This window comes from Kryptolebias marmoratus, linkage group LG13 (assembly GCF_001649575.2).
Source record: "Kryptolebias marmoratus isolate JLee-2015 linkage group LG13, ASM164957v2, whole genome shotgun sequence".
Classification (NCBI taxonomy): Eukaryota; Metazoa; Chordata; class Actinopteri; order Cyprinodontiformes; family Rivulidae; genus Kryptolebias; species Kryptolebias marmoratus.
This window is the reverse complement of record NC_051442.1, coordinates 12421941-12441570: the sequence shown is the minus strand read 5'-3', so window position 1 is coordinate 12441570 and position 19630 is coordinate 12421941. Positions and strand designations below refer to the sequence as shown.

Here is a 19630-nt window from a genome sequence, read left to right as displayed (position 1 = left end):
TGTCTACCCAGAATGCACCGCTGCACCAACGTCAATAAATCAAATGCTGTTAAAAAAATAAAAACTAAAAAAAAGACAATAACGTGTCTGTGGCATATATGTCATATAAAAATGTAAAAATGTTACGTTTAAAAAGCCAACTGTGAAGAGAGGGAAAAACTAAACAAAACATTTAGCATTCGTTGTTTAATGTTATTGTAAATTAAATAAAATACAGCTTCTATTTATAATATAACAAGTCTATTTGTGATTTAAGTTTATTACTTTTGTATTATTGATAAACAGGTTGTCTATTTTTAGGCAAATTGCATTTTTTTTGTAAAAAAAATAAAAACAAGGCAGTGATTTGAAAATCTCATAACATATCAAATGTTTAACTATGGAGCTAAATTTGGCCCCAATTTAGCTCCATATTTTAAGCTAAGAAACTGTAGCTTTTATTTGAATTTTTAAAAAAAAGTACTTTTAAATTTTGTACATATCTTGAGGAGACCAGTGATGGAGGTTTTGGAGGGAATGTCGTCCCAGTACTGACTAATGGAGGATTCTAGCTGTTATACAATTCTGGGTCTTTGCTGGATTTTTTTGTTTTATGATGCTTTAAATGTTTTCATTCAGTTCAGCAGCTGGACTCTTCTCCTCTAAAACCCTGCTACTGGAATGGAGGCAGTTTAACATCGTCTTGCTAAAATGTGCAAGGTCTTCTCTGAAAAAAATTGCATATGGATGGGAGCATATGTTGTTTTAAAACCTGTAAAAACTTCCCAGCATTGATGGTGACTTTCCAGATGTGTAGCTGCCCATGCCATAGGCACTAATGCACCTCCATAGCATCAGAGAGGCAGGCTTTTGAACTGTGGGCTGATAACAGACAGGATGCTCCTCTTTAGTACGGAGGTTGAAAGTTTCCAGAAAGAATTTTAAATGTAGATTTTTCTGACCACAGAACAGTTTTCCACTTCGATTAAGCTAATTTTAAATGAGCTTTGGGTGGTGTTCACATCTGACTTCTTCTTTGCATGACAGAGCTTTAACCAGTATTTGTAGATGGAACTGTGTTTGCAGACAGATTTTTTGGACGTGTTCCTGAGCCACGCAGTGATGTTCAGAACAGAATCAGAGCTGATTTTAATGCAGCGACACCTGAAGATCATGGACATCAAATACTGACTCTCTTAGTTCGATTGTCCTACGACAACATTCCCGGTTTGCTGGGCGTTATGTGAACAGGGCCGGGGTCGTGCTCCTTGTATCCATCCTGAAGCCTAATCCTAATCCTGATTCTTATCTGGCTCTAGAATTAAGGAGACAAACCCAGTCCAAACCTTTAGAACACCAGCGAACAGGTTATAATATCTCTGACTGCTGATTTTTCAAAATATGCTTAAAAGTCCTAAAAGTCCATCTGTTGTATAATCTATATGGTCACATTTGTATCACCTTTCTTAACATAGCTCAAAGTTAGTTTTAAAATCTATAATCAGAAGCGTATTAACCTATGTCACAGAAGTTAGTGGTTTAGGCCATTTAATAATATAAAGCGTGTCATTTCTTGTTATCCAAAGAGGGTATGCAATAAAAAGGTTGAAGTGTGAGTAATAGCTTTATTCTTTATTTTTTAATAACTTAGAAAAGAAAATGGAATCCAGATATAAAATATTTACAAGAATGCACACATTTATAAGATTTCAAGCTTCAAACTGTACAGTGCCAGTTACAGTAGTCTTACTGTTAAATCCTTAACACAAATCCTGATTTTAAACAATAAAAAAAAATCTTGCATGACTGACTTGCAAACCCAAACCTCAATTTCCACGTTATGCACTCAGAAAACCAAAGACACAAACTAAACACGGTTTTTGTTCATCTCACTGTGTACTCAGTCCTTCTTGGTTTGCCTTTCTCTGCGTCTCTGTCTCGCCTCGGATGCAATTTTGAGCAGAGACAGCAGGATGGGCACACACATGGGCAGGAAGAGTGGTATGTAGATGGCAAACTTCTGATCGTCGGGAAAGTAGAGGAGATGGAGGAGCGAAGGATCGAAGAAGGCTTTCTCTGATGCCAGGATGGCCTCTTTACTGAACTCCAGAGCAAATTTGAGGTTTCCGGCCTCCAGCTCTGCCACAGCCAGCTGCAGGGAGTTGACAGCACTGGATACCTGAGAGACAACAGGAGCAAACACGGGTTAGAAAGAATTATGCAACCAGAGAACGGTGGGTACTTTACCAAAATTAGCTGAAGATGAAACAGAGTCATTAAAGCTGAAAGAAGCAGAACCCTTGCTAAATGCTAAAAAAATAACACCACCCAAAAGCTAAAAGAAGTGAAAGGCTATGATGTTAAAAGTAGCAAAATGCTTGTTAAGAGCTAAAAGAACCGAAATGCAAGCCAAGAGTAGCTAAAAGCAGCAAAAGGATCATTTAAATCTACAAGCAAAACATGAGGTAAAAGCTTATAGTATCAAAAATCTAGCTAAAAGCTAAAAGCAGCATATGAAGACAAAAAAAGAGCAAATACACTGAAGCAGATTCCAAAGGGAACAATGTTTTTGAAGTAATTTAAGAGATCTTGGTGTATTTCTTGGGAAAATTTGTTAAAGTTAAATATTTTGGAACATATCAAAGTTACAAAAAACAAAAATCAAAGCACCCATCCACTAAATGAGCTGATCGTTTTGATATATGATTGTTAAAATAGTATGCAAAAGTACTCACATATGGAAAAATAATAAAAGCAGAAAAACAATAGTGTGCATTCTTAGTCACCATGCACACTATTAAAAGGTATCAGTTATATTGTGTTTAGCAAAATGTTTTGCTCATCCTATAACAGACATGTAAACATTTACCTGTTCAGCAATGTTGTCATTGATGACGATGTTGCCTATCTGGTCCAGCAGCTGTGCAAGAGAGGTGATGGTCGTGGTCGCCGTAGCAATATTTTCCACAGAACGACTCCACATGAGACGGTCCAGCTCCCAGTCAGCTATCCCTGCGCTGCCGCGCGGTGCGACCAGGAAGCCGGGCGGAGGAGGCGACGACGGGACTCCCAGCAGCAGCCTGATGGGAGGCGTGTTCAGGAGAGTTACTCTGCGTGCTCTGAAAAGAGACTGCTGCCGCAGTGTAGGTTAACACTTACCGCAGCTGTGCCAGGAACACTCCCATGACTTTAGCCATGTTGATGTTGATGTCGACCGGGAATGCAGCCTCCGGGCCGTAAAAACTGTCCACATTATAAACCTAGAAAAAACACATTTTAAGAAGATTCCTAAGCCCAAAGTCAGTACATGGTATTTTATGGTTTCATGTTCATTAATTGTATTTTTTCATTCTGTAGAACTACTGATTCAGTCAGGCATTACTACATAAATTCCAGTTAGGACATGACAGTCTATCACATTTATATTCAGGTGACTTTTTATGGTTCAGCCTGAATTTTACTAGAGAGACAGACATTTCTTATAATTCTCTTGAGCTGCACAGCTGGAAGAGAGCAAATCATAGCTGATGTGATATAAGGATGATAACAGGAGACAAGCTCAACTCTCCCACCCGCATTTAACATTTTCTTTCCTTCACCCGGAACGAACTAAATGATCTCACCATTATTCCTCCCCAACGTGGAGAGTGAAATGCATTGGAGGGCACTTCCTGTTTCCTGTGATCCTGGATGTAAAGGGGCGAATGATGAGCATCGGGGACATAAAGGAGAAAATTCAAAACGGGGTTGGAAGATGCAGCGTTAGAGCCTGCCAAAAAAAAAAAAAAAGTTCCTGTGTTATTAAAACAAAAATGTTCCATCTCTTAACATTTACGAAAATTCAAAAAAGTTAAAAAACAAAAACAACTGGACTTTTATTCTGTAGTTGAAGACGTTTCGCTTCTCATCCGAGGAGCTTTCTCAAAGCTCCTCGGATGAGAAGCGAAACGTCTTCAACTATAGAATAAAAGTCCAGTTGTTTTTGTTTTTTAACTTTTTTGAATTTACCATGGCCTGGATGACTGAGAATCTACACCAACAACATTTACGAAAGAAATTCACTCTTTTACCAAGTCTGGCCTCCACCGGGTTGATGACATGAGCAAGGCTGTCTGCGTTTAGCGTGTAGGCGCCGCGGCTGTTGTCAAAGCGAGGGTTCACGCCGAGCACGGCGTAGTACAGTGTCTGCAAAAGGACCAACGGATACGTGAGCATCCTTTATAGACAATGCGGGTACTACACCCGACTGAAAGTAAGGTGACGTTCTTGCCTGAGAGTCTATGCTGAAGTTGGCCAAAGAGGAGAGTTTTGTGAGTAAAGGCTGAATGTAGGTCTGCACTCCGCCCTCGATGTCCCAACGCAGCTGGTGTGACTTCGGGTCGGGGTTCAGCAGACTGAACGTTATCTCATAACCTAAAGGGAAGGTAGGCGCAAGAGATGGAAAGAGCTGAATAACAGAGTGACTATCAGAAAATATAAAGCCGTTTCTGTTCACAGCTGAATAAAATCCAACCTGGACTGGATTTGAAGGCTCTCATGCTGTCAGCGACGCTCTCTTTGCTGCCGGGGTTGAAGCGGACTCTGTCGCTGAGGGCAGCGGTGATGTCGGTGTGGCTGAAGGACATCACCCGCAGCGCCTGCTTGATGTGGGGCTCCAGGTGAGCCAGCAGCTGTTCCAGTGTCCGGCCCACTCCCGCCTGGGCGCCGACACGAAGCAGGGCAGTTCGACGCTGACCGACGTACACGCTCACATTCTGAAAGGTGCGAGGGAACAGGTTGGAATATTTTATCACTCACTGAAGCAGAAAACTGAACACACCACAACAAAATAAACTGTGTAAAAAGGAAAAAACAGGGTTATTTTGTTGAAATAAATTGTAAATTAAAGTAATTAAATTATCCTTGAAAATGCAATGTGAATGCCGAGTCCTACATGACTGCTGAAATTAGCTGAAAAGGCTTAAATTGAGTTGTTAAAGCTAAAAGAAGCAGAGGTTATAGCACCTATGTCCTGAACAAACTGAAGGTTTTGGTGTATAAATGGATAAAATAGCACAAAGTATGCAGAGGCAGTTGGACTGCAAAACACATAATTAAGGAGTTTTAACCTCAGGCAGCAATGGGTACGACTGTGGGATCACGTATAGAACCAGAGAACCACACGGACTCTCACTGAGCGTGTGCAGCGATAGATCCGCTTCTACAAAACAAGAACAAGAAACAGAAAGAAATGACTGCCTGTAGTCTCACTGAGAAGGTAAAATGTTGCATTTAGGCACCGACTCACCCGCAGCGGTGGGTTTGTTCAGGGCGTCCTCCTCCATGACTGTAGCTGTGCGGTACCTCGTCTCATACTTGTACCTCAGAGTTGTGTCTTCTGGAAACAAAAAAGCGTTAAAGACAAAAACTGAGTATAGAGGCTTTCGCCTTCTAAAACCGCAGCATCTTAGACGGCCTCACCGTCGACAGCATGTTCCTCCTCTCGCGTTTGTGTCAGTGGGACCTTCTTCTGCTGCTCAGGCGTAACAGTGCCGCGCGCCAACACAACCTCCACGTCAGCGCTCAGCTGGAGCTGCAAAACCAAAAACACGGGCATGAATACATGAGGAAGACCCAATAACCACGAGACGGGAGTCGAGTCATGCACGGAGCCACAAACAGACCTGGAGTTTTGCCAGCTCTCGTATCTGACTGACAGGTAGCCAGGCTCGGTAGGTTTCAGTCGTTCGCCACCACAGCGGCACTCCCACGACGATGACCACAGCTGCTATGGACAAAGCAGCGAGCTGACCTCGCCTACGCTCTGAAACACCAGGAAAACGGCGATGTTACGGAAGAGCACGGACATTTTTATTGGTGCTTTTTCTCCTCGAATGATCAAGCATTCATTTACAGAAAGAAAACTAAAACTTAACTTTGTTTAGGTTTTATTTCGTGTAATAGAAATAAAAAGATAAGCAGCCAGGTAGATATTTTAGATATTAGCAAAAATTACCAATTTACCAAATTACCTTTTAGGGATTTAATCATTTCATTTATTTCTGCTAAAATCTAAATAAAATTAATTTCTAACATCTTAAGCTTAAATTTATTTATGTTTCCTCTGAAACAAAAGTTTGGGGTATGAATGAGGAATAATATTCATCCTTTTTAGTCAACTTCACTGATCTGATACAGCAATTCTCACTGGTATGCATGTGAAAATCAGCTACAATTTAACACTTTTAGGGAACATTTTATTAGATGCAAACTAATTTAACCATAGAGTGCAAGGACGAAAAATTATTTTTAAAAATATATATTTATTTTGTCATTGCTAACCTAGACAACCGTTATGTTTATCACAAACATTTATCTTTCACTTTAAAGTAATTGTAACTTGGGTTAGAAAGTTTGAACAGTATCTTTTCCATCCATTTAATAGGTTATTTTGTGACACATATCTTGTTTTGTTGCTAAATAAACTGAATTCCTCTCCATATATTTTCACACCAGTCCACAGCAGCTAGTTTATATTCTTATTATATAAGTCATTTTGCACCTAATTCAGCTTTAACTAATGTTTGGATTTTGCTCATCCCATAAATCAATTTATTTTGGAATTGTGTGATGAACTAAAGAGCAAATACAGAAGCTTAGGGACAATGATATTCATTAAAGTTGATTAACATTGGAAAATAAAAGCGTAAGGAAGCCCGTGTGTGTTTATTTCTGCAGGAATTCAGAGAATAACTAGTGGCTGAGGCTAGTTAGCTGTTAACTAACAGGGTCATAATATGGAGAAAACAAACGCCTAACACCACAGCAGCTACTGTACGTGTTAAACATCTTCTAAAACGACCGTAAATTGAAGTAGTGAATGGTCTCTGAAGTGATTAAATTGATAAAACAGAGCCCGACAATGAATCAACTCACCCACTTCCGCGGTGGCCATTTCTGTCAGAGCAGGGTGCGCTCGTTTTTCCTCACAACCGCGCAGCCGCACGTCACGTGACCGGAAATACAACTAAATCGGTAGATTTACCCAGAGAAAACGGGTAATAAATTAAATTTGTATATAGTCACAGTTTAAAAATAAATTAAATGCCGTGATACATCCGTCACTTTCCAGACGAAAACCGCTGAAGCAAGCAGAAAGTTTGAAAAGCAGCGCTGACTGGTGGGAATATTAAACCCACATCCGCAATGTAGGAAATTAAGCGGGTAGCACCCTCTGTTGGCGGCTTTATTCACTACAGGCTGTTGACAATTTAGACAATGCGTTTGGTTATTATTGATTAAATGTAATTATACACGTATTTAGTTCTCTTTCATGTGTACTTGACAGTCAACATCTGTGAATTGCAGTTTATCCTCTTTTTTTTTTCTTATATCCTTTTGGAAATTATTAGAAGCACCTTTCAACACACAATTAAAAACTGAAAATGCAATCTAAGACCTACTTACACGGCAAATATTCTGACTTATCACAGAACAACTGTGTCCTTTTAGATATTCATCATTAATTTAAGAATTTTGGCAAGTTACTTTTAAAGAACAGCAGACCATAGAGTCCCAGTACTAGTAGTTGTGTTATGGCTCATCAGTGTGTCTGGATCTTATAAATTCAGCAAATTTAAAATATCCACATTAAAATTATTACTTGCATGTATTATGACATAGAATGTGTAATTCTTCTTAGTAATAAAAACAAAGAAATCTGATACTTTGTGTACTTTTAAGTTTATTGTCTCCACTATACACCGATTGCTTTGAGGATGATTATCAGCATCACAAACACCACAGTATTCCAACAAAGCAGTGCCCGTTTCTGCGCTGCGGACCCCCACCTGTTGGTCCGTTTTCATCTGTACGTCAACAGAAACTCATCCGATCTTCTGCGTGGGGGCAGGCAGGTGGGGCAGCGAGGGGAAGGGAGGGGTTGGGGGAGAAAACACACAAAAATCACAATATTGACACCTTCACACAACTAAATACATCTACAGAGTGTTACTTAAAGCTAATGTTATACTGAGAAGACACACGTGATGTTTTTTGTATTTTATTAATGATGGTCATAAGGAGCACGAGAACAAAAAGTTTATGATGAATTCTGGTGCGTAGCGGTTTTTATTACAGTACCGTTTGTTCACTGACCTCTGCTGGAGCCACCGCTGTCTGAAAGAACTACTTAGTTTAACATTTTCACTCTGTTCCTGTTGTCATTTTTGTCCCTTTAACCAATGTTTGGTTTCATAGGTTGGTCCCGTTGTCGGTGTGGGTGTTTGTATTGCAAAATAAAATAAAAAAAAGGGGGGGGCCAACGTTGTGTTCTGACAGAAGCGCAACACTGACACGAACATGCTGATCTGGGCTTGTGTGGGAGCAGACAGGGAGAAAAAACACCTGACGCAGAGACAGGTGCTAATATGATGAAGAAAAAACTAAATACTGACAGTTTCTCTCAGTTACATTCTGCAGCCTCCAACTTTAAACACAGCTAGACATAAAACTCAGAACTTCAGTCATAAATGATCTTAAATCCATCTTGAACTTTTTTCTTGTTTAAACTGAAAGAAAAACTGCTCCCTATAGTACTGCATTTTTACAGCATTTTTAAATACACATATCTAATAACGTTAATAAGTCTGAGAACAAATTACAGTAGACAGCGCAGGCCTGTGACTGATGGAGGAGTGAGGGGGGAATAGCAGAGCAGATATTAAGACTAGAACTAGGCCACAGCTGAACGTGGTAGCTGGATGTTTAGTAGGCGTGGTTGGCCACGTAGAGGGATTTGCCAGCAGCGCCGCAGGTTCCAGAGGACTCGAACTTGCCGAGTGCAGCCTGCCCGTTAGCCTGGAGAAGACGGAAGAAACCAAAGCCTAATGAGCAACGGAAATCCCTCATGTGCATGGATGTTTTTTTTTTTTTTTTGAGACTGACCTGGGCACGTTTGATAAACTCCTCGGTGGCGGCCTTCTCGTTGTTCAGCTCTCCTCTCCAGGCGTTGAGGGCCGAGGCCTGCAGGGCGCGGCCGTAGGAGAAGGTCAGGGCCCAGGGCTTGAGGAGGGGGCAGGTGTTGATGGAATTAAGATTCATGCTGGCCTCCTCTTCAGACTGGCCACCCGACAGGAATGTCACTCCTATAGAGAAAGAGACAAAATATACTAAATTATCATCCTGCTGCAAGATAATTTCACAGAACATTCAATAACAAAACAGATTACACACACACACTACACAGCCAAACATATAACCTTTTCTTCCTTGAAATTAAAAAGCTCACATTTAAAAACAAATGCCAAAAAGTAGAATCTAAAATGAGGCCTGGCAGCAGATTATGTCAAAGATTCATACAGTCATTGTGATAACTTCATGCTGTTATTAAACACTGTAACATGCGAGTGTTTGTCAGTACACAAGTGAGTCATCTAAAAGCAAGTTTAAGGCCAAACAATTTCTCATAACTTTTATACACTCAGACTAAAATGAATGTTTCGAAGAACTTAAAACAAAGCTACATTAAATAATGAACCTGTGTGAACCTTTTAGACTTAGGAGGTTTATTACAGATTTAAGTATTTAATGACCGAAAACGATTTCACACTGAAGTTTTAAAAACACTGTACTCTTCGCTGATAGAGTGCTCAGTATTTATCCCCATGGGGGTCTGACCTGTGACAGCTGGGGGAACGGTGCGGCGCAGGGCAGTGACGGTAGCCATGGCGATTTCCTCGCTGCTGAACTTGGTGGGACAGGAGTGTCCGGGCGTGACCATGTTGGGCTTCAGCAATGTCCCCTCCAGGTAAACATGGTGGTCTGACAGAGCCTTGTACACGGCAGCTAGAACCTAACAGCAAGCACGAGGAGAAAGACACTAAACCTAAACTTTCTGACGTGCGCGTTGAGCCTTTTGGACGTGCACATTTCTCACTACAGATACTTTACCTTCTCAGTGACGTACTGGCATCGCTTCAGGTCGTGGTCTCCATCAGGAAGGATCTCGGGCTCCACAATTGGGACAATACCATTCTAGGAGACATAAAGTAGAAGTTTAAACTTCCCAACAGCATGAGTTGATATTAATGCTCCTCCAGAACTCTACATAATGCCCTAAATAGTTTCACACCAACCTGCTGGCAGATGCTGGCATATCGGGCCAGCACGTTAGCATTTTCCATGATGGCCAGTGAAGACGGCGTGGTCTCGCTGATCTTTAGCACACAACGCCACTTGGCGAAGTCGGCGCCGTCCTTCTTGTACTGCGCACAGCGCTCGGACAGCCCGTCCAGACCTGTACGGACACAGGACCGTCCTTCAGAAACAGCTGTCTCTGTTGTTGTTTTTTTTTTTTACTTTCTGAAAGCACTTTCTTAATGCTGCCTACCCTGGGTGGTGGTTTCTCCATTTGTTCCAGCGAGGGGCACAACACCTTTGTCCACCTAAAAAAAAAAAAGGAGACAAACAGGAACATCTATGAAAGAAAAGCCAACAAGTTTGAGTTTGTTCAAAAATATAACCTTAAGGCTCTTTTGCTCAGTTTGTCCTCACAACCTGAGTCTGTGTGCATGTAAACACACCTATATTAGGTCTGTGCGTAGTTTCCAGTTTTACCCGTCTAACGACAAATGACAGTATTATTGCCTGTTAAACGGAAATATTTGGCTGCTGAACAGCGTTGAAGCAGGGGGAACATTCAGAGACAAACTAAAATAGCAGAGCTTTTGAACCATTTGGCTCTTAAGGTTTAGTAGACTGACCTGTAACCTAACATCTCTTGTAAACACAAACATTTTTGTTTTATTTGAAAGAGATCCAATAGATAAAGCTCAAATCTTAAAAATCTGACCAGATTTGGCAGCCGACACGCGGTGAGTTGGGTACCTTGATGCCAACGACGATGCCGCGGTCTTTGATGAGCTTGGCGAAGGGAGTGCCGTCGTCTGTTTTCTGGTAGAGAGTTTCGTGGAAGAAGATGACCCCTCCGATGCAGCTGTCGATGCGCTGGTCGGCGGTGAAGAGCAGCTGGCGGTAGCGGCGCCTGTTCTCCTCGGTGTTCTCAACCCCGATAGGGTTCAGGCGCTTTGCCATGCTGCCTGAAATCACCACAGACAGAAATATACTTTAACACAGCAGCCTCAAACACTTAATAACCTGCAGGTATGAATTCAGTAACAACTGTTCTGATTGTATGAAAGCATCACCGGTCATTTGTCATGTTCTCAGTGGTAACTTTGCTGGAGAACCATTAACATATATCACTGATCTGTAGATGATGCAAACATACCGGTGGACTCATCGGCTGCGAGGATGCCTTTCCCTGGAGCGACTATCCTCTGAGCGATGTCCTGCAGCTCCTTCTTCTGCTCAGCAGTCAGTGCGGGATACTGGTGAGTCATGGTGGCTGAAGGACAAACGAGAGATCAACATTTTATTGCGGTGCAAGGACGACGCTGGCAACTGGCCAGCTCCGGCCCCATTTCATGCCTCTCTATTGTCCGCGAAATAATGGGTAACTTTCCACAGCACCGGGCAGGATGACAGGTGGAAAACGACAACACTTTGACAAGAGATTAGAAAATAAGAAATAAGTTTGCACTCATTGTTTGTGTGTGTGTGAGGGGGAAATGATAAAAAAAAAAAAAAAACAGAAGCTGCTTCCTGCAGGAAATGGCCACATGTTTTATGTTGAGTGAAACGCATCTTCGTGCAACTTCCTTGTTCTCATTAATTGGGCATTGCCTCACGCCGTCTGGTCTCGGTCACACTGAATTCATTCGGCGGCAGCAGTGGTGCACAGGCCTCACACCAGATTATTCTGCTCCTTATTCCCTTCCTCGTTCGCTCGTCCGTAAGTAAGCGGTTACACAACTCCTCCCCCACCTCTCTGCGTCCGAGTCGCAGCAGACAGAGGGGGGGGGGGGTTATGAAAGAAACGCTTCCACAGACTCTGCTGCCAGGCCTCAATTTAGCTGCAGGACTGGATGCAGCACGGCTCATTTTCCTCTCCCATGGCAACACTCCTCCTCTTCCTCCTGTTTTCTTCTAATGTCGTTATAAATTACACTCGGAGCTCCCATTGTTGCCTTAATTCATAGGTCGCCTCCACCATTTTGTCACCTCATCTTGTTCAGTGCTGCCGCTTTGTGACTAACGTTTATATATTTATATCAAAGTCACGAAAGCTGAACACACAAAGGATTTAAAATCTTTCCACTCAAACACGTCTGAAAGGCTGGAAATCTGCTCGCAAGCAGAATATGCCAGAGGACAAGCTCCGGCTCGCCTTTCTGGCTTCTTGCTCCGTCACTGTGATTATAGCTTTGCTCACAACTTCACAAGTATGTGTCACTATAATGGGTCAGCCACAGATCAATTAGTTCCACGATGGTAGTGAGTTGCATTAATGTTCGTTTAGAAAAACAACAGAGCTGTACAATAATATATGCACTATAAAAGTCCAGCCACAGCAAATACACATAATCAGAAGGAGTTCATGTGTGAAACGTTATTATAGCTGGTGTGTATCACACAGACAGAAGGCACAAACAGTGCATTACAAAACATAGCACTGAATTTGGATGAATAATCAATTCCCGAATAAGGCTCGTCTTCTGTGACAGGACTCCATTGTATCCTCTGTTAATCCTCAGCTTAAGGGATAACCCTGTGAGCACACACAGGCCTCTCAGATAAAAGGACCAGCAGCACGAACCGTTCCCTGCTGTCCGTCACATTTTACACACAGGTGAAATCAAACAGGCCAGGCCTGCAGGGGAAACGGTGACTCCTCAAGGGGAACGGCTAGTTCACGAGTACCAACTACAGGCAGACCATTTTAGTGAATTAAAAGTAAACATTTACACTTGATAAACCAGTGGTCGCACTCTTGCGTGCGATCAACCGTTAGCCGCACGAAAGTCACGCTCAGCAGATACCCGCCGTCCTTCGTGAGGCACCTGCGTGCTTCAACAATGCACTTTTATTGGCCCTGGTCCTGTCATGATCAGGTTTCTGCTGAAAAAACATTGCAAAACGACTGTCCTATCCACGTTAAATTGACTTTCTGTGCAACAACTAGCCAAAAAACAATGAAAGGTCGGAGAACACGTGAAGCGTTTCTGAGCATTTTTATCAAAAAACACGTCTTCTGAATAGAAAATGGAGGTCAAGAACACAATAAGGGTTTTAGATGACAGACTTGTGGGTAAAGAGAGGCGGAAGCTGATCATATGTCAGAGGCAGGACACCCCACAGGCCAAACATAATCAGCCTAATGTAAGGAGAAGAGGTGGTTTTATTTTCCTTTACTCACTCTGGCTTTACTTCCAGCTCTTCACCGATTACTTTATTTCTGAAAAACCTTTAATAGGCCTTTACTGGTTTATTTTTTTTTTAGCCTGAACTTAAAACTGACTGATAAGTTTAGCTGGCTGTCAGGATCAACCACATCTCCTCTCTCCCTTTTTATCTTTACAGTAGCCTAGTTATGGGCTTACAGGGAGGAAAGCTAAGCTGCTTCTTCTGTTTTCTATTTGTGTGGCTGCACAGAGTCCTGTTGCGGTTTTCCTGACTGTTGCTGATTAAGAAAACCAATAAAAGTTTAGAGATAACCGATTCTATAAGTGGCCACAAGCATACACAAATCTGGCTTTCCTTTCCTTTGCTATACAACATGAGACATCCAAGAATGTAATTTTCCTTGTTATGTGGAACTATGTTTTCACTTCCTTAAATCTGACAATGGCTCACGTTAAAGAGAGGGATGTGGCTGAGAAGTCAGGTGACCTGTCACATTCTTGCCGACTCATTCATTACTAATGCATCCCAGCCACGTCTGGACATTAATGATGCGAATACCTGCAACACAATCTACTGAAAAGAGGACAAGGTGAAGGGCAGAGTTTACTCCTGGCATCAGCTCAAGGCTGCTGGAGGAAAAAAAACAAACAGAAAAACATTATTGATTTCTGTTTGAGCCTCTGTGCCTTAATGCATCCGGGAAAATATCCACTGGGGAACAAATAACCTTCACACACCTGACAAGCAAGTCGCCAAACAGTTTTGTTGGAAATTCTTTTACGTAAACAAATCACAACAGTCTTGGTTGACCACCAACGTGTACCAACTATGTCCACAGGGGGTTCAAAAGTAGTCGGCGAAAATCCCCACGAAAAACCTTCATTCAGTCACATTCTTGCTGGCTACTTTTTGTTGGAATGACCAAAAATATTTTTGGGGAATAAAGATCTCTGTCGTGTGTAAAAATGTCGTACGGGCATACGTAATGATGCATGTTGGACTGCGTCACTGGCAGTACCATGTGACTAATCGTTCAGAAGAGCCAGTGTTTGAAAGTAACGGATCTGCGAGATCCGGTGGATGTTTGGGGCGTGACACTGCGTCGTTTTCCAGGCGGTGAATGACAGATTAATGACGGAGAGAAAAACGGTTGAAGTCTACCGACCAAATGGCAAGACGACCCATTTCAAATCTCCCATCAATGTGGTATTTTTCTTCTAATCTATTTTACAAGATTACATACTTCAGGTGTCACTACCTTGAAATATTGCTTCCTGTGAACTCTCTATCTCTAAATTTCAATTTTTTTCTGGGGGAGGGACCCAGAACCCACCTTGGTCATACCAGTGGATGGTATTGTACTCAAAGTAAAATTTATGCAGAATATTAGTGTCTTCTAATTGTCTTCCACTTTGTAAAGTAACGTTAGGAACCTCACAGCTGACGTTAGCTTGTTAATTAGCCACGTGCAAACCCATCCATCACAGAAAAGAGCCTTATTAGAGCGATGCCAACTCTTGTGGCTCATTTCAAACTTTTGATTCAAAAAAAAAAAAAAAAAAGTGTGATGAGTGGTACCCCCTTGTAAGCCACGTTGTGGCTGTCGTTTTTTTTTTACAACTAGAAAATCTGCATCAAACCTCATCTTTGTTTTAATGAAGGAAAAAGTTCATGGTCCCCCCCCCCTCCCCTTCTTTTAGTCATTACACACCGCTGACTAACAGCCGGAGAAGGAAATGAGGAGTCACTATGCTCTGTATGACTGGATAAAACCTCACCGACTACAGCATCTCTTTAAAAGGAGTTTAAACTACAAGAGCGGAAAGTTTTTGTGGTTTTGAAACTGTGACTTTTTAAAACCACCCTATACCTTGACACCCTCTCGTGCCCCCCTCAATTCCCCCTTAATCTTCATCAAATTATCTTGACTCCACTGTGCATAAAACAAAAACTGATGTTTAATCCTGATTTTAAAAACATATGAACATCGGTCTCTAGTGGATAAATGTTTTAAAATAAAAATATGCATCAGTAGTAGCAGGAAAGTTCATCTAAAATTCAAGAGAGAAAGCAGAGATGAATATTATGCTGGCGTCTCAACTTTCCCCTCAGTCGTGTCCCAGATTTTCCTTCCAGCCTGTTGCACAGCGGTTTGCCTCAACAAGACAAACACCAGGTCTGCATTGCGACATCAAGGTGCACAGCCAACTCCCTGCTGCGTCACACACAAACACCTAAAAACTAACAGGACACGCAAGCCTGGCCACTGTAGTCTAGTCTAGTGGCTAAGAAGAACAATAGAGCTATAAAAAGAGCACAGCGTCTACAGGATAAGGCTGCAGGTGGAGGCTGTGTGGCATCAATATAAGTAGGCTGGGATTGTAGCTGGAACATTTATCAATACTAATTAATATTTTAAAACAAGCCAAGTAGGGCGAGGGTGGCAGTCTTGCAGATAAATTGGTTTGTTTTTTGTTCTCCACTGCCTGCTTGTATCACGGTCACCCCCTGGAGGTTTATCCGACTTATTTTCTCTCGGATGCAAGCTGCCAGAGCTGCAAGGACCTGAAATGGCTCCTGCATAGCAGCACTAGTCAAGAGTTTAAAAAAAAGGGAAAACAAAGTCAGCTTCCTCTTGCTGTGCTACTTTTCTTTTTTTTTTTTTTTTTTTTTAATAAAATTCACATGAAGTCCACACATTAGATGTGACAGTTATGCTGGGGTTGGCGTGATGAGATTTTTTTTTTTTTTTTTTTTTTTTTTAACCAGAAGAGCTGCTGGCCTTGGCGCTGGTGCACATCCCTGTATTTGGGTTGTTTCTGTCGTCAGGCTTTGTTAACCATGAGCTCACCGACACAGGAGCTTAAACGGCAGATGTCGAGGCTGGGACGACGAGAGTCTGCAGGGTGTGCTACAGCAACGGTTCCATGCAAAACACAAGTGACTTCACGTTTCTGAGTCTTCAAATCATTTGGGATGACAGGTTGGATAGAATTGTGTTGGCATGACATTCAGAAAAAGGAGACTTTGAATGGATTGAGGAAATCATCTTTATGTCTAAGAAACTTATGTTTCATTTTAGATATAAATTTATACACAAAATCCTAAATAAATAGATTTTTTTGTCGTTTTCTGAGGTCTGAACGAAATAATCCATTTAAAATTTATATCAGCTGATGATTTGGATGATGTCTAAAAACGCCTCGACACCTGACGTTTTCCTTTTTCTAACGTACAGATGTGCATGACGTCATCGTAGCGCGTCTCTCCTCCGCCCGCCCAGCCTGCCTCCGTCACATCAGAGGTGTACGTGCGCCCGAACAGCTACACCCTGACAGGAAACGGCTTCATCACCGCCCTCCCACATGAACCCTGCCGCTTCTGCTGTCCACGTTTTGCGCCGAGTAAAACCCCCCTTCGAATAAAGCTCGTTTTAAACGTCAGCCTCCTTTGGGCGTCCATTTTAAACGTAAACCCGAAGGAGCAGGCTCCTCTCCTTCACTTCCATCCTTGAAGGTCAACCGTTGTACGCCCTTCCTGTTGCGTATTTCGTCGGCAGGCAAGATGCGCCATTTTATTAAGGTGTTTTAGAGACAACATAGAGAGTTCGAAGGTTTTCAAATGTATGTATTCAACCCGATGGAAGCTACGAGCTAAAACAGCGGCGTTTTAATCTCGGCTAAGCTAGCTAGGAAGACGAGTTAGCTTAAGGTTGTGGAGAGCAGCATCACATTCCCATCAGCATCAACCATGAAATCAACAACCCCCGCGATCGAACAGGAAACAAGGAGCGTGTAAAGGTGTTATATAGGTTTAGATTAGTGCTGATTCTTACCTAAAGATTGCTGTCTTCAGTGGACACAGAGCAGGTGAGGTATGTGCGGATGATGCGGAGCTGTCTCCTGTTTCACTGCTGCAGCGCAACGTGACCCTTTACAAAGCCTTTCAAGCGGGGGGCGGAGCCAACACGATTGCGTCATGTGATGGAGCGACGTCTAATGCGCCAACGCGCATGCGCCGGATTACAGTCTCCACTCAGAGGGAGGAGAAAGCGTCATGATTCTGCATTTTTCTTCACGAGTTTGTACAACTTCACAAGTTACCAAGCTTTAAATAAAACACACCCACACAAAACTGATAAGACAGACCATTTAAAGGAACACTAGTATTTAACATATATTGGATGCTACATTTATTTTTCAAAATAAAATTTGCCCAAACGTGACCAGATGCTGATCCAGTCGATATAGTGGCCTCAGACAAGTTACTAAAAAGTTGTTAATTATAACAAACTGCCTAAAGTTGGGACAAAATGGAACATCCAACTTAAAGGTTAATAAAAAATAAAACTGACTGTATTATAGCATTAGTAGTTTTGCTTCACTTCTTTCTTTTCTGCTCTGTTGAAGATTTTGCGGCCCATAAGTAGCTAACATGTCGGGAGAGTACTAATACTGATTCCGACACAAGTACTTCTATGCATGTCTGATCTTGTGGCTGAGTGTGGAAAAAGCCAACGCTCGTGGCACTTTCTTCATGCAGAGATTGGGCATACCAAGTTGAGAGCTAGAAGCTGAAAATCCATGCCATTGTTTTGTTTTTGAAACCCTTATTGTTCCTGAAATGAATGGTGTCTAGTCGGATTTCTCACAGGGCTCATACTGCAAGTGCAACAAGGTGGCAAGGTGTTTTGCATTAGTGCAGGTGACTGCTTTAATAATGCAAATTATTCATCTGAGTGGGGCTCTTTCTTCAGATGTGCATGGCGTTCTTCAGAGCCCTCATTCAGTGGGAAACCCGTTTCCAGTTCTGGTAGTTTATGACCGTCTTGTAGCTTCCTGTGGGATCTTTCCTCAGGGCCTTAGATGTGGTGTTGTTACTGAAAAGTGGACTTATTTTTGCTGTTAACCTACAAACTGCACATACAGGGAGACTAAACAATGTTTCCAGACACATTAAAGGGTCAAAACCCCCCAATATTTAAACAGTGTAATAATCACTCTCCTTTAAAGGCGTAAATGTGCACTTTCTGTGCAGACAGGTGGTACTGAGGGGGGTTAAACTTAGCTGACCAGTAGCGGTCAGATATGATCAACACAGCAGTTTGATATCTCACACCTTCAACTACAATAATCCTGTATCTTGTGTGACCTCGAGTGAAGCTAAGTGTATTTATTTAGCACTTTTCAGCAACAAGGCGATCCAAAGTGGACACACGATAAACAGAACAGTCAAAGCTACAGGTGATTTTTCACAACTCTCAAAGTGCTAATGACGACACAACCTGGTACTCTAGCTGTCAGGTCTAATTAACTAACTAACCGAAGAAACCTCTTTCAATGACAGCTAAAACATCCACCTGAACCAAAACAAAGTTTGACTGCTTTAAGCTCTTGAGAATTTTTATATTTTAAGTTTATCTGTGAAGATTACAGTACCCAAAGGCAACAATACTTGGTATTTGACAGTCATTTGAAATTACACGGATAAATGCTTAAAACCGTCTGAGGAAGGGTGTGGTTATCTGAGACAAGATGTGTCTTGTTGTAATAAGTTTGTCTCAGAACAATACAGATTGTCAGATGGCCCACATGCCTGTATTTTGTTTTTTCGCTTTGCTGCTTTATTGGAAGTAAGTAGGTCACTGTATGGGTTTTGTTTCTGTGCATATATTTGTGGGATAAATATAAATGTTTGTGTACAGATTATCCCAAATACGGGCCTGGTGCTATTATAAACCTGTTTTTTAAAACCCTTTTGCCATGCAGGCTTCTTGAAAAATCTTATTTTGTACACAGAAAGAGCAAATTATTAGGTGAAAAGGAACTGTTATCGACGTAAGAATGAATCACAAACTAAATTGCATCTTTTTTTAGTAAAACTGAAATACTGTTTTTAAGACAATAAATAAAATATATCAATGACACACTGGAAAAATGACACATAATGCTCTCCATGGCAAAAAACAACAAAAACTAATCTGTCCTCCTTTAGTTTTAACTTGTACTTTGATACAAGTACCATAGATATATTAAAGGTTAAAGTAGCTGTCGTACAACTAGAAGATTGCTGGTTCAGCCTCAGCCTCTCTAAAGTGTGCTTGGGCACAGTACTTATACAGCAAAGAGGAAAAAAGTGCAGAATTTATGTGTTAAAAATTAGAAAATGGAATAAAAATGTTTTTTAAGCTTTGTAGTTTATTCAAAAAATGCAATATTAGACAGGACTGTTTACCGCCTGCTGGAAAAGATGAGAGAAAGAATGTTTTTGACAGTTTCTGAGTGTGTTCAATTGTCTGTAGCGTCAGCAAAATATCTAATGAACCAGTGGATAGATCTGAATGAAATGCTCAGGAAGTAATCACTAC

The 19630-nt window shown here is 41.7% G+C and overlaps 2 protein-coding genes across 2 annotated transcripts; both read right to left on the bottom strand.

Annotated features, from left to right (window-relative positions):
* Positions 1 to 1584: 1584 nt before the first annotated feature.
* pigs (phosphatidylinositol glycan anchor biosynthesis, class S) lies at positions 1585 to 7018 on the bottom strand. The gene is made up of 12 exons (XM_017417988.3): positions 6895 to 7018; positions 5643 to 5782; positions 5440 to 5551; positions 5267 to 5356; positions 5088 to 5179; positions 4493 to 4733; positions 4250 to 4392; positions 4050 to 4164; positions 3603 to 3748; positions 3139 to 3239; positions 2849 to 3059; positions 1585 to 2158 (listed from the first exon to the last, which is right to left on the bottom strand). Exons 1-12 carry the CDS (start codon positions 6911 to 6913, stop codon positions 1880 to 1882), a joined length of 1689 nt encoding a protein of 562 aa, XP_017273477.1. The 5' UTR covers positions 6914 to 7018; the 3' UTR covers positions 1585 to 1879.
* A 666-nt stretch (positions 7019 to 7684) lies between these two features.
* aldocb (aldolase C, fructose-bisphosphate, b) lies at positions 7685 to 17255 on the bottom strand. The gene is made up of 9 exons (XM_017418173.3): positions 17099 to 17255; positions 11249 to 11365; positions 10846 to 11057; positions 10349 to 10403; positions 10095 to 10255; positions 9910 to 9993; positions 9637 to 9811; positions 8905 to 9104; positions 7685 to 8817 (listed from the first exon to the last, which is right to left on the bottom strand). Exons 2-9 carry the CDS (start codon positions 11358 to 11360, stop codon positions 8725 to 8727), a joined length of 1092 nt encoding a protein of 363 aa, XP_017273662.1. The 5' UTR covers positions 11361 to 11365; positions 17099 to 17255; the 3' UTR covers positions 7685 to 8724.
* Positions 17256 to 19630: the final 2375 nt, after the last annotated feature.

Coding starts and splice junctions, on each gene's coding strand:
- aldocb (XM_017418173.3), bottom strand. CDS start 11,360: ATGACTCACCAGTATCCCGCACTGACTGCTGAGCAGAAGAAGGAGCTG. Junction 9,812..9,909: donor GCCAGTACGTCACTGAGAAG/GTAAAGTATCTG, acceptor GCTTGCTGTTAG/GTTCTAGCTGCCGTGTACAA. Junction 8,818..8,904: donor AGTTTATCAAACGTGCCCAG/GTCAGTCTCAAA, acceptor CGTCTTCTCCAG/GCTAACGGGCAGGCTGCACT.
- pigs (XM_017417988.3), bottom strand. Junction 4,165..4,249: donor ACTTCAGCATAGACTCTCAG/GCAAGAACGTCA, acceptor GTCCTTTTGCAG/ACACTGTACTACGCCGTGCT. Junction 2,159..2,848: donor ATGACAACATTGCTGAACAG/GTAAATGTTTAC, acceptor GTTGTCTCTCAG/GTATCCAGTGCTGTCAACTC.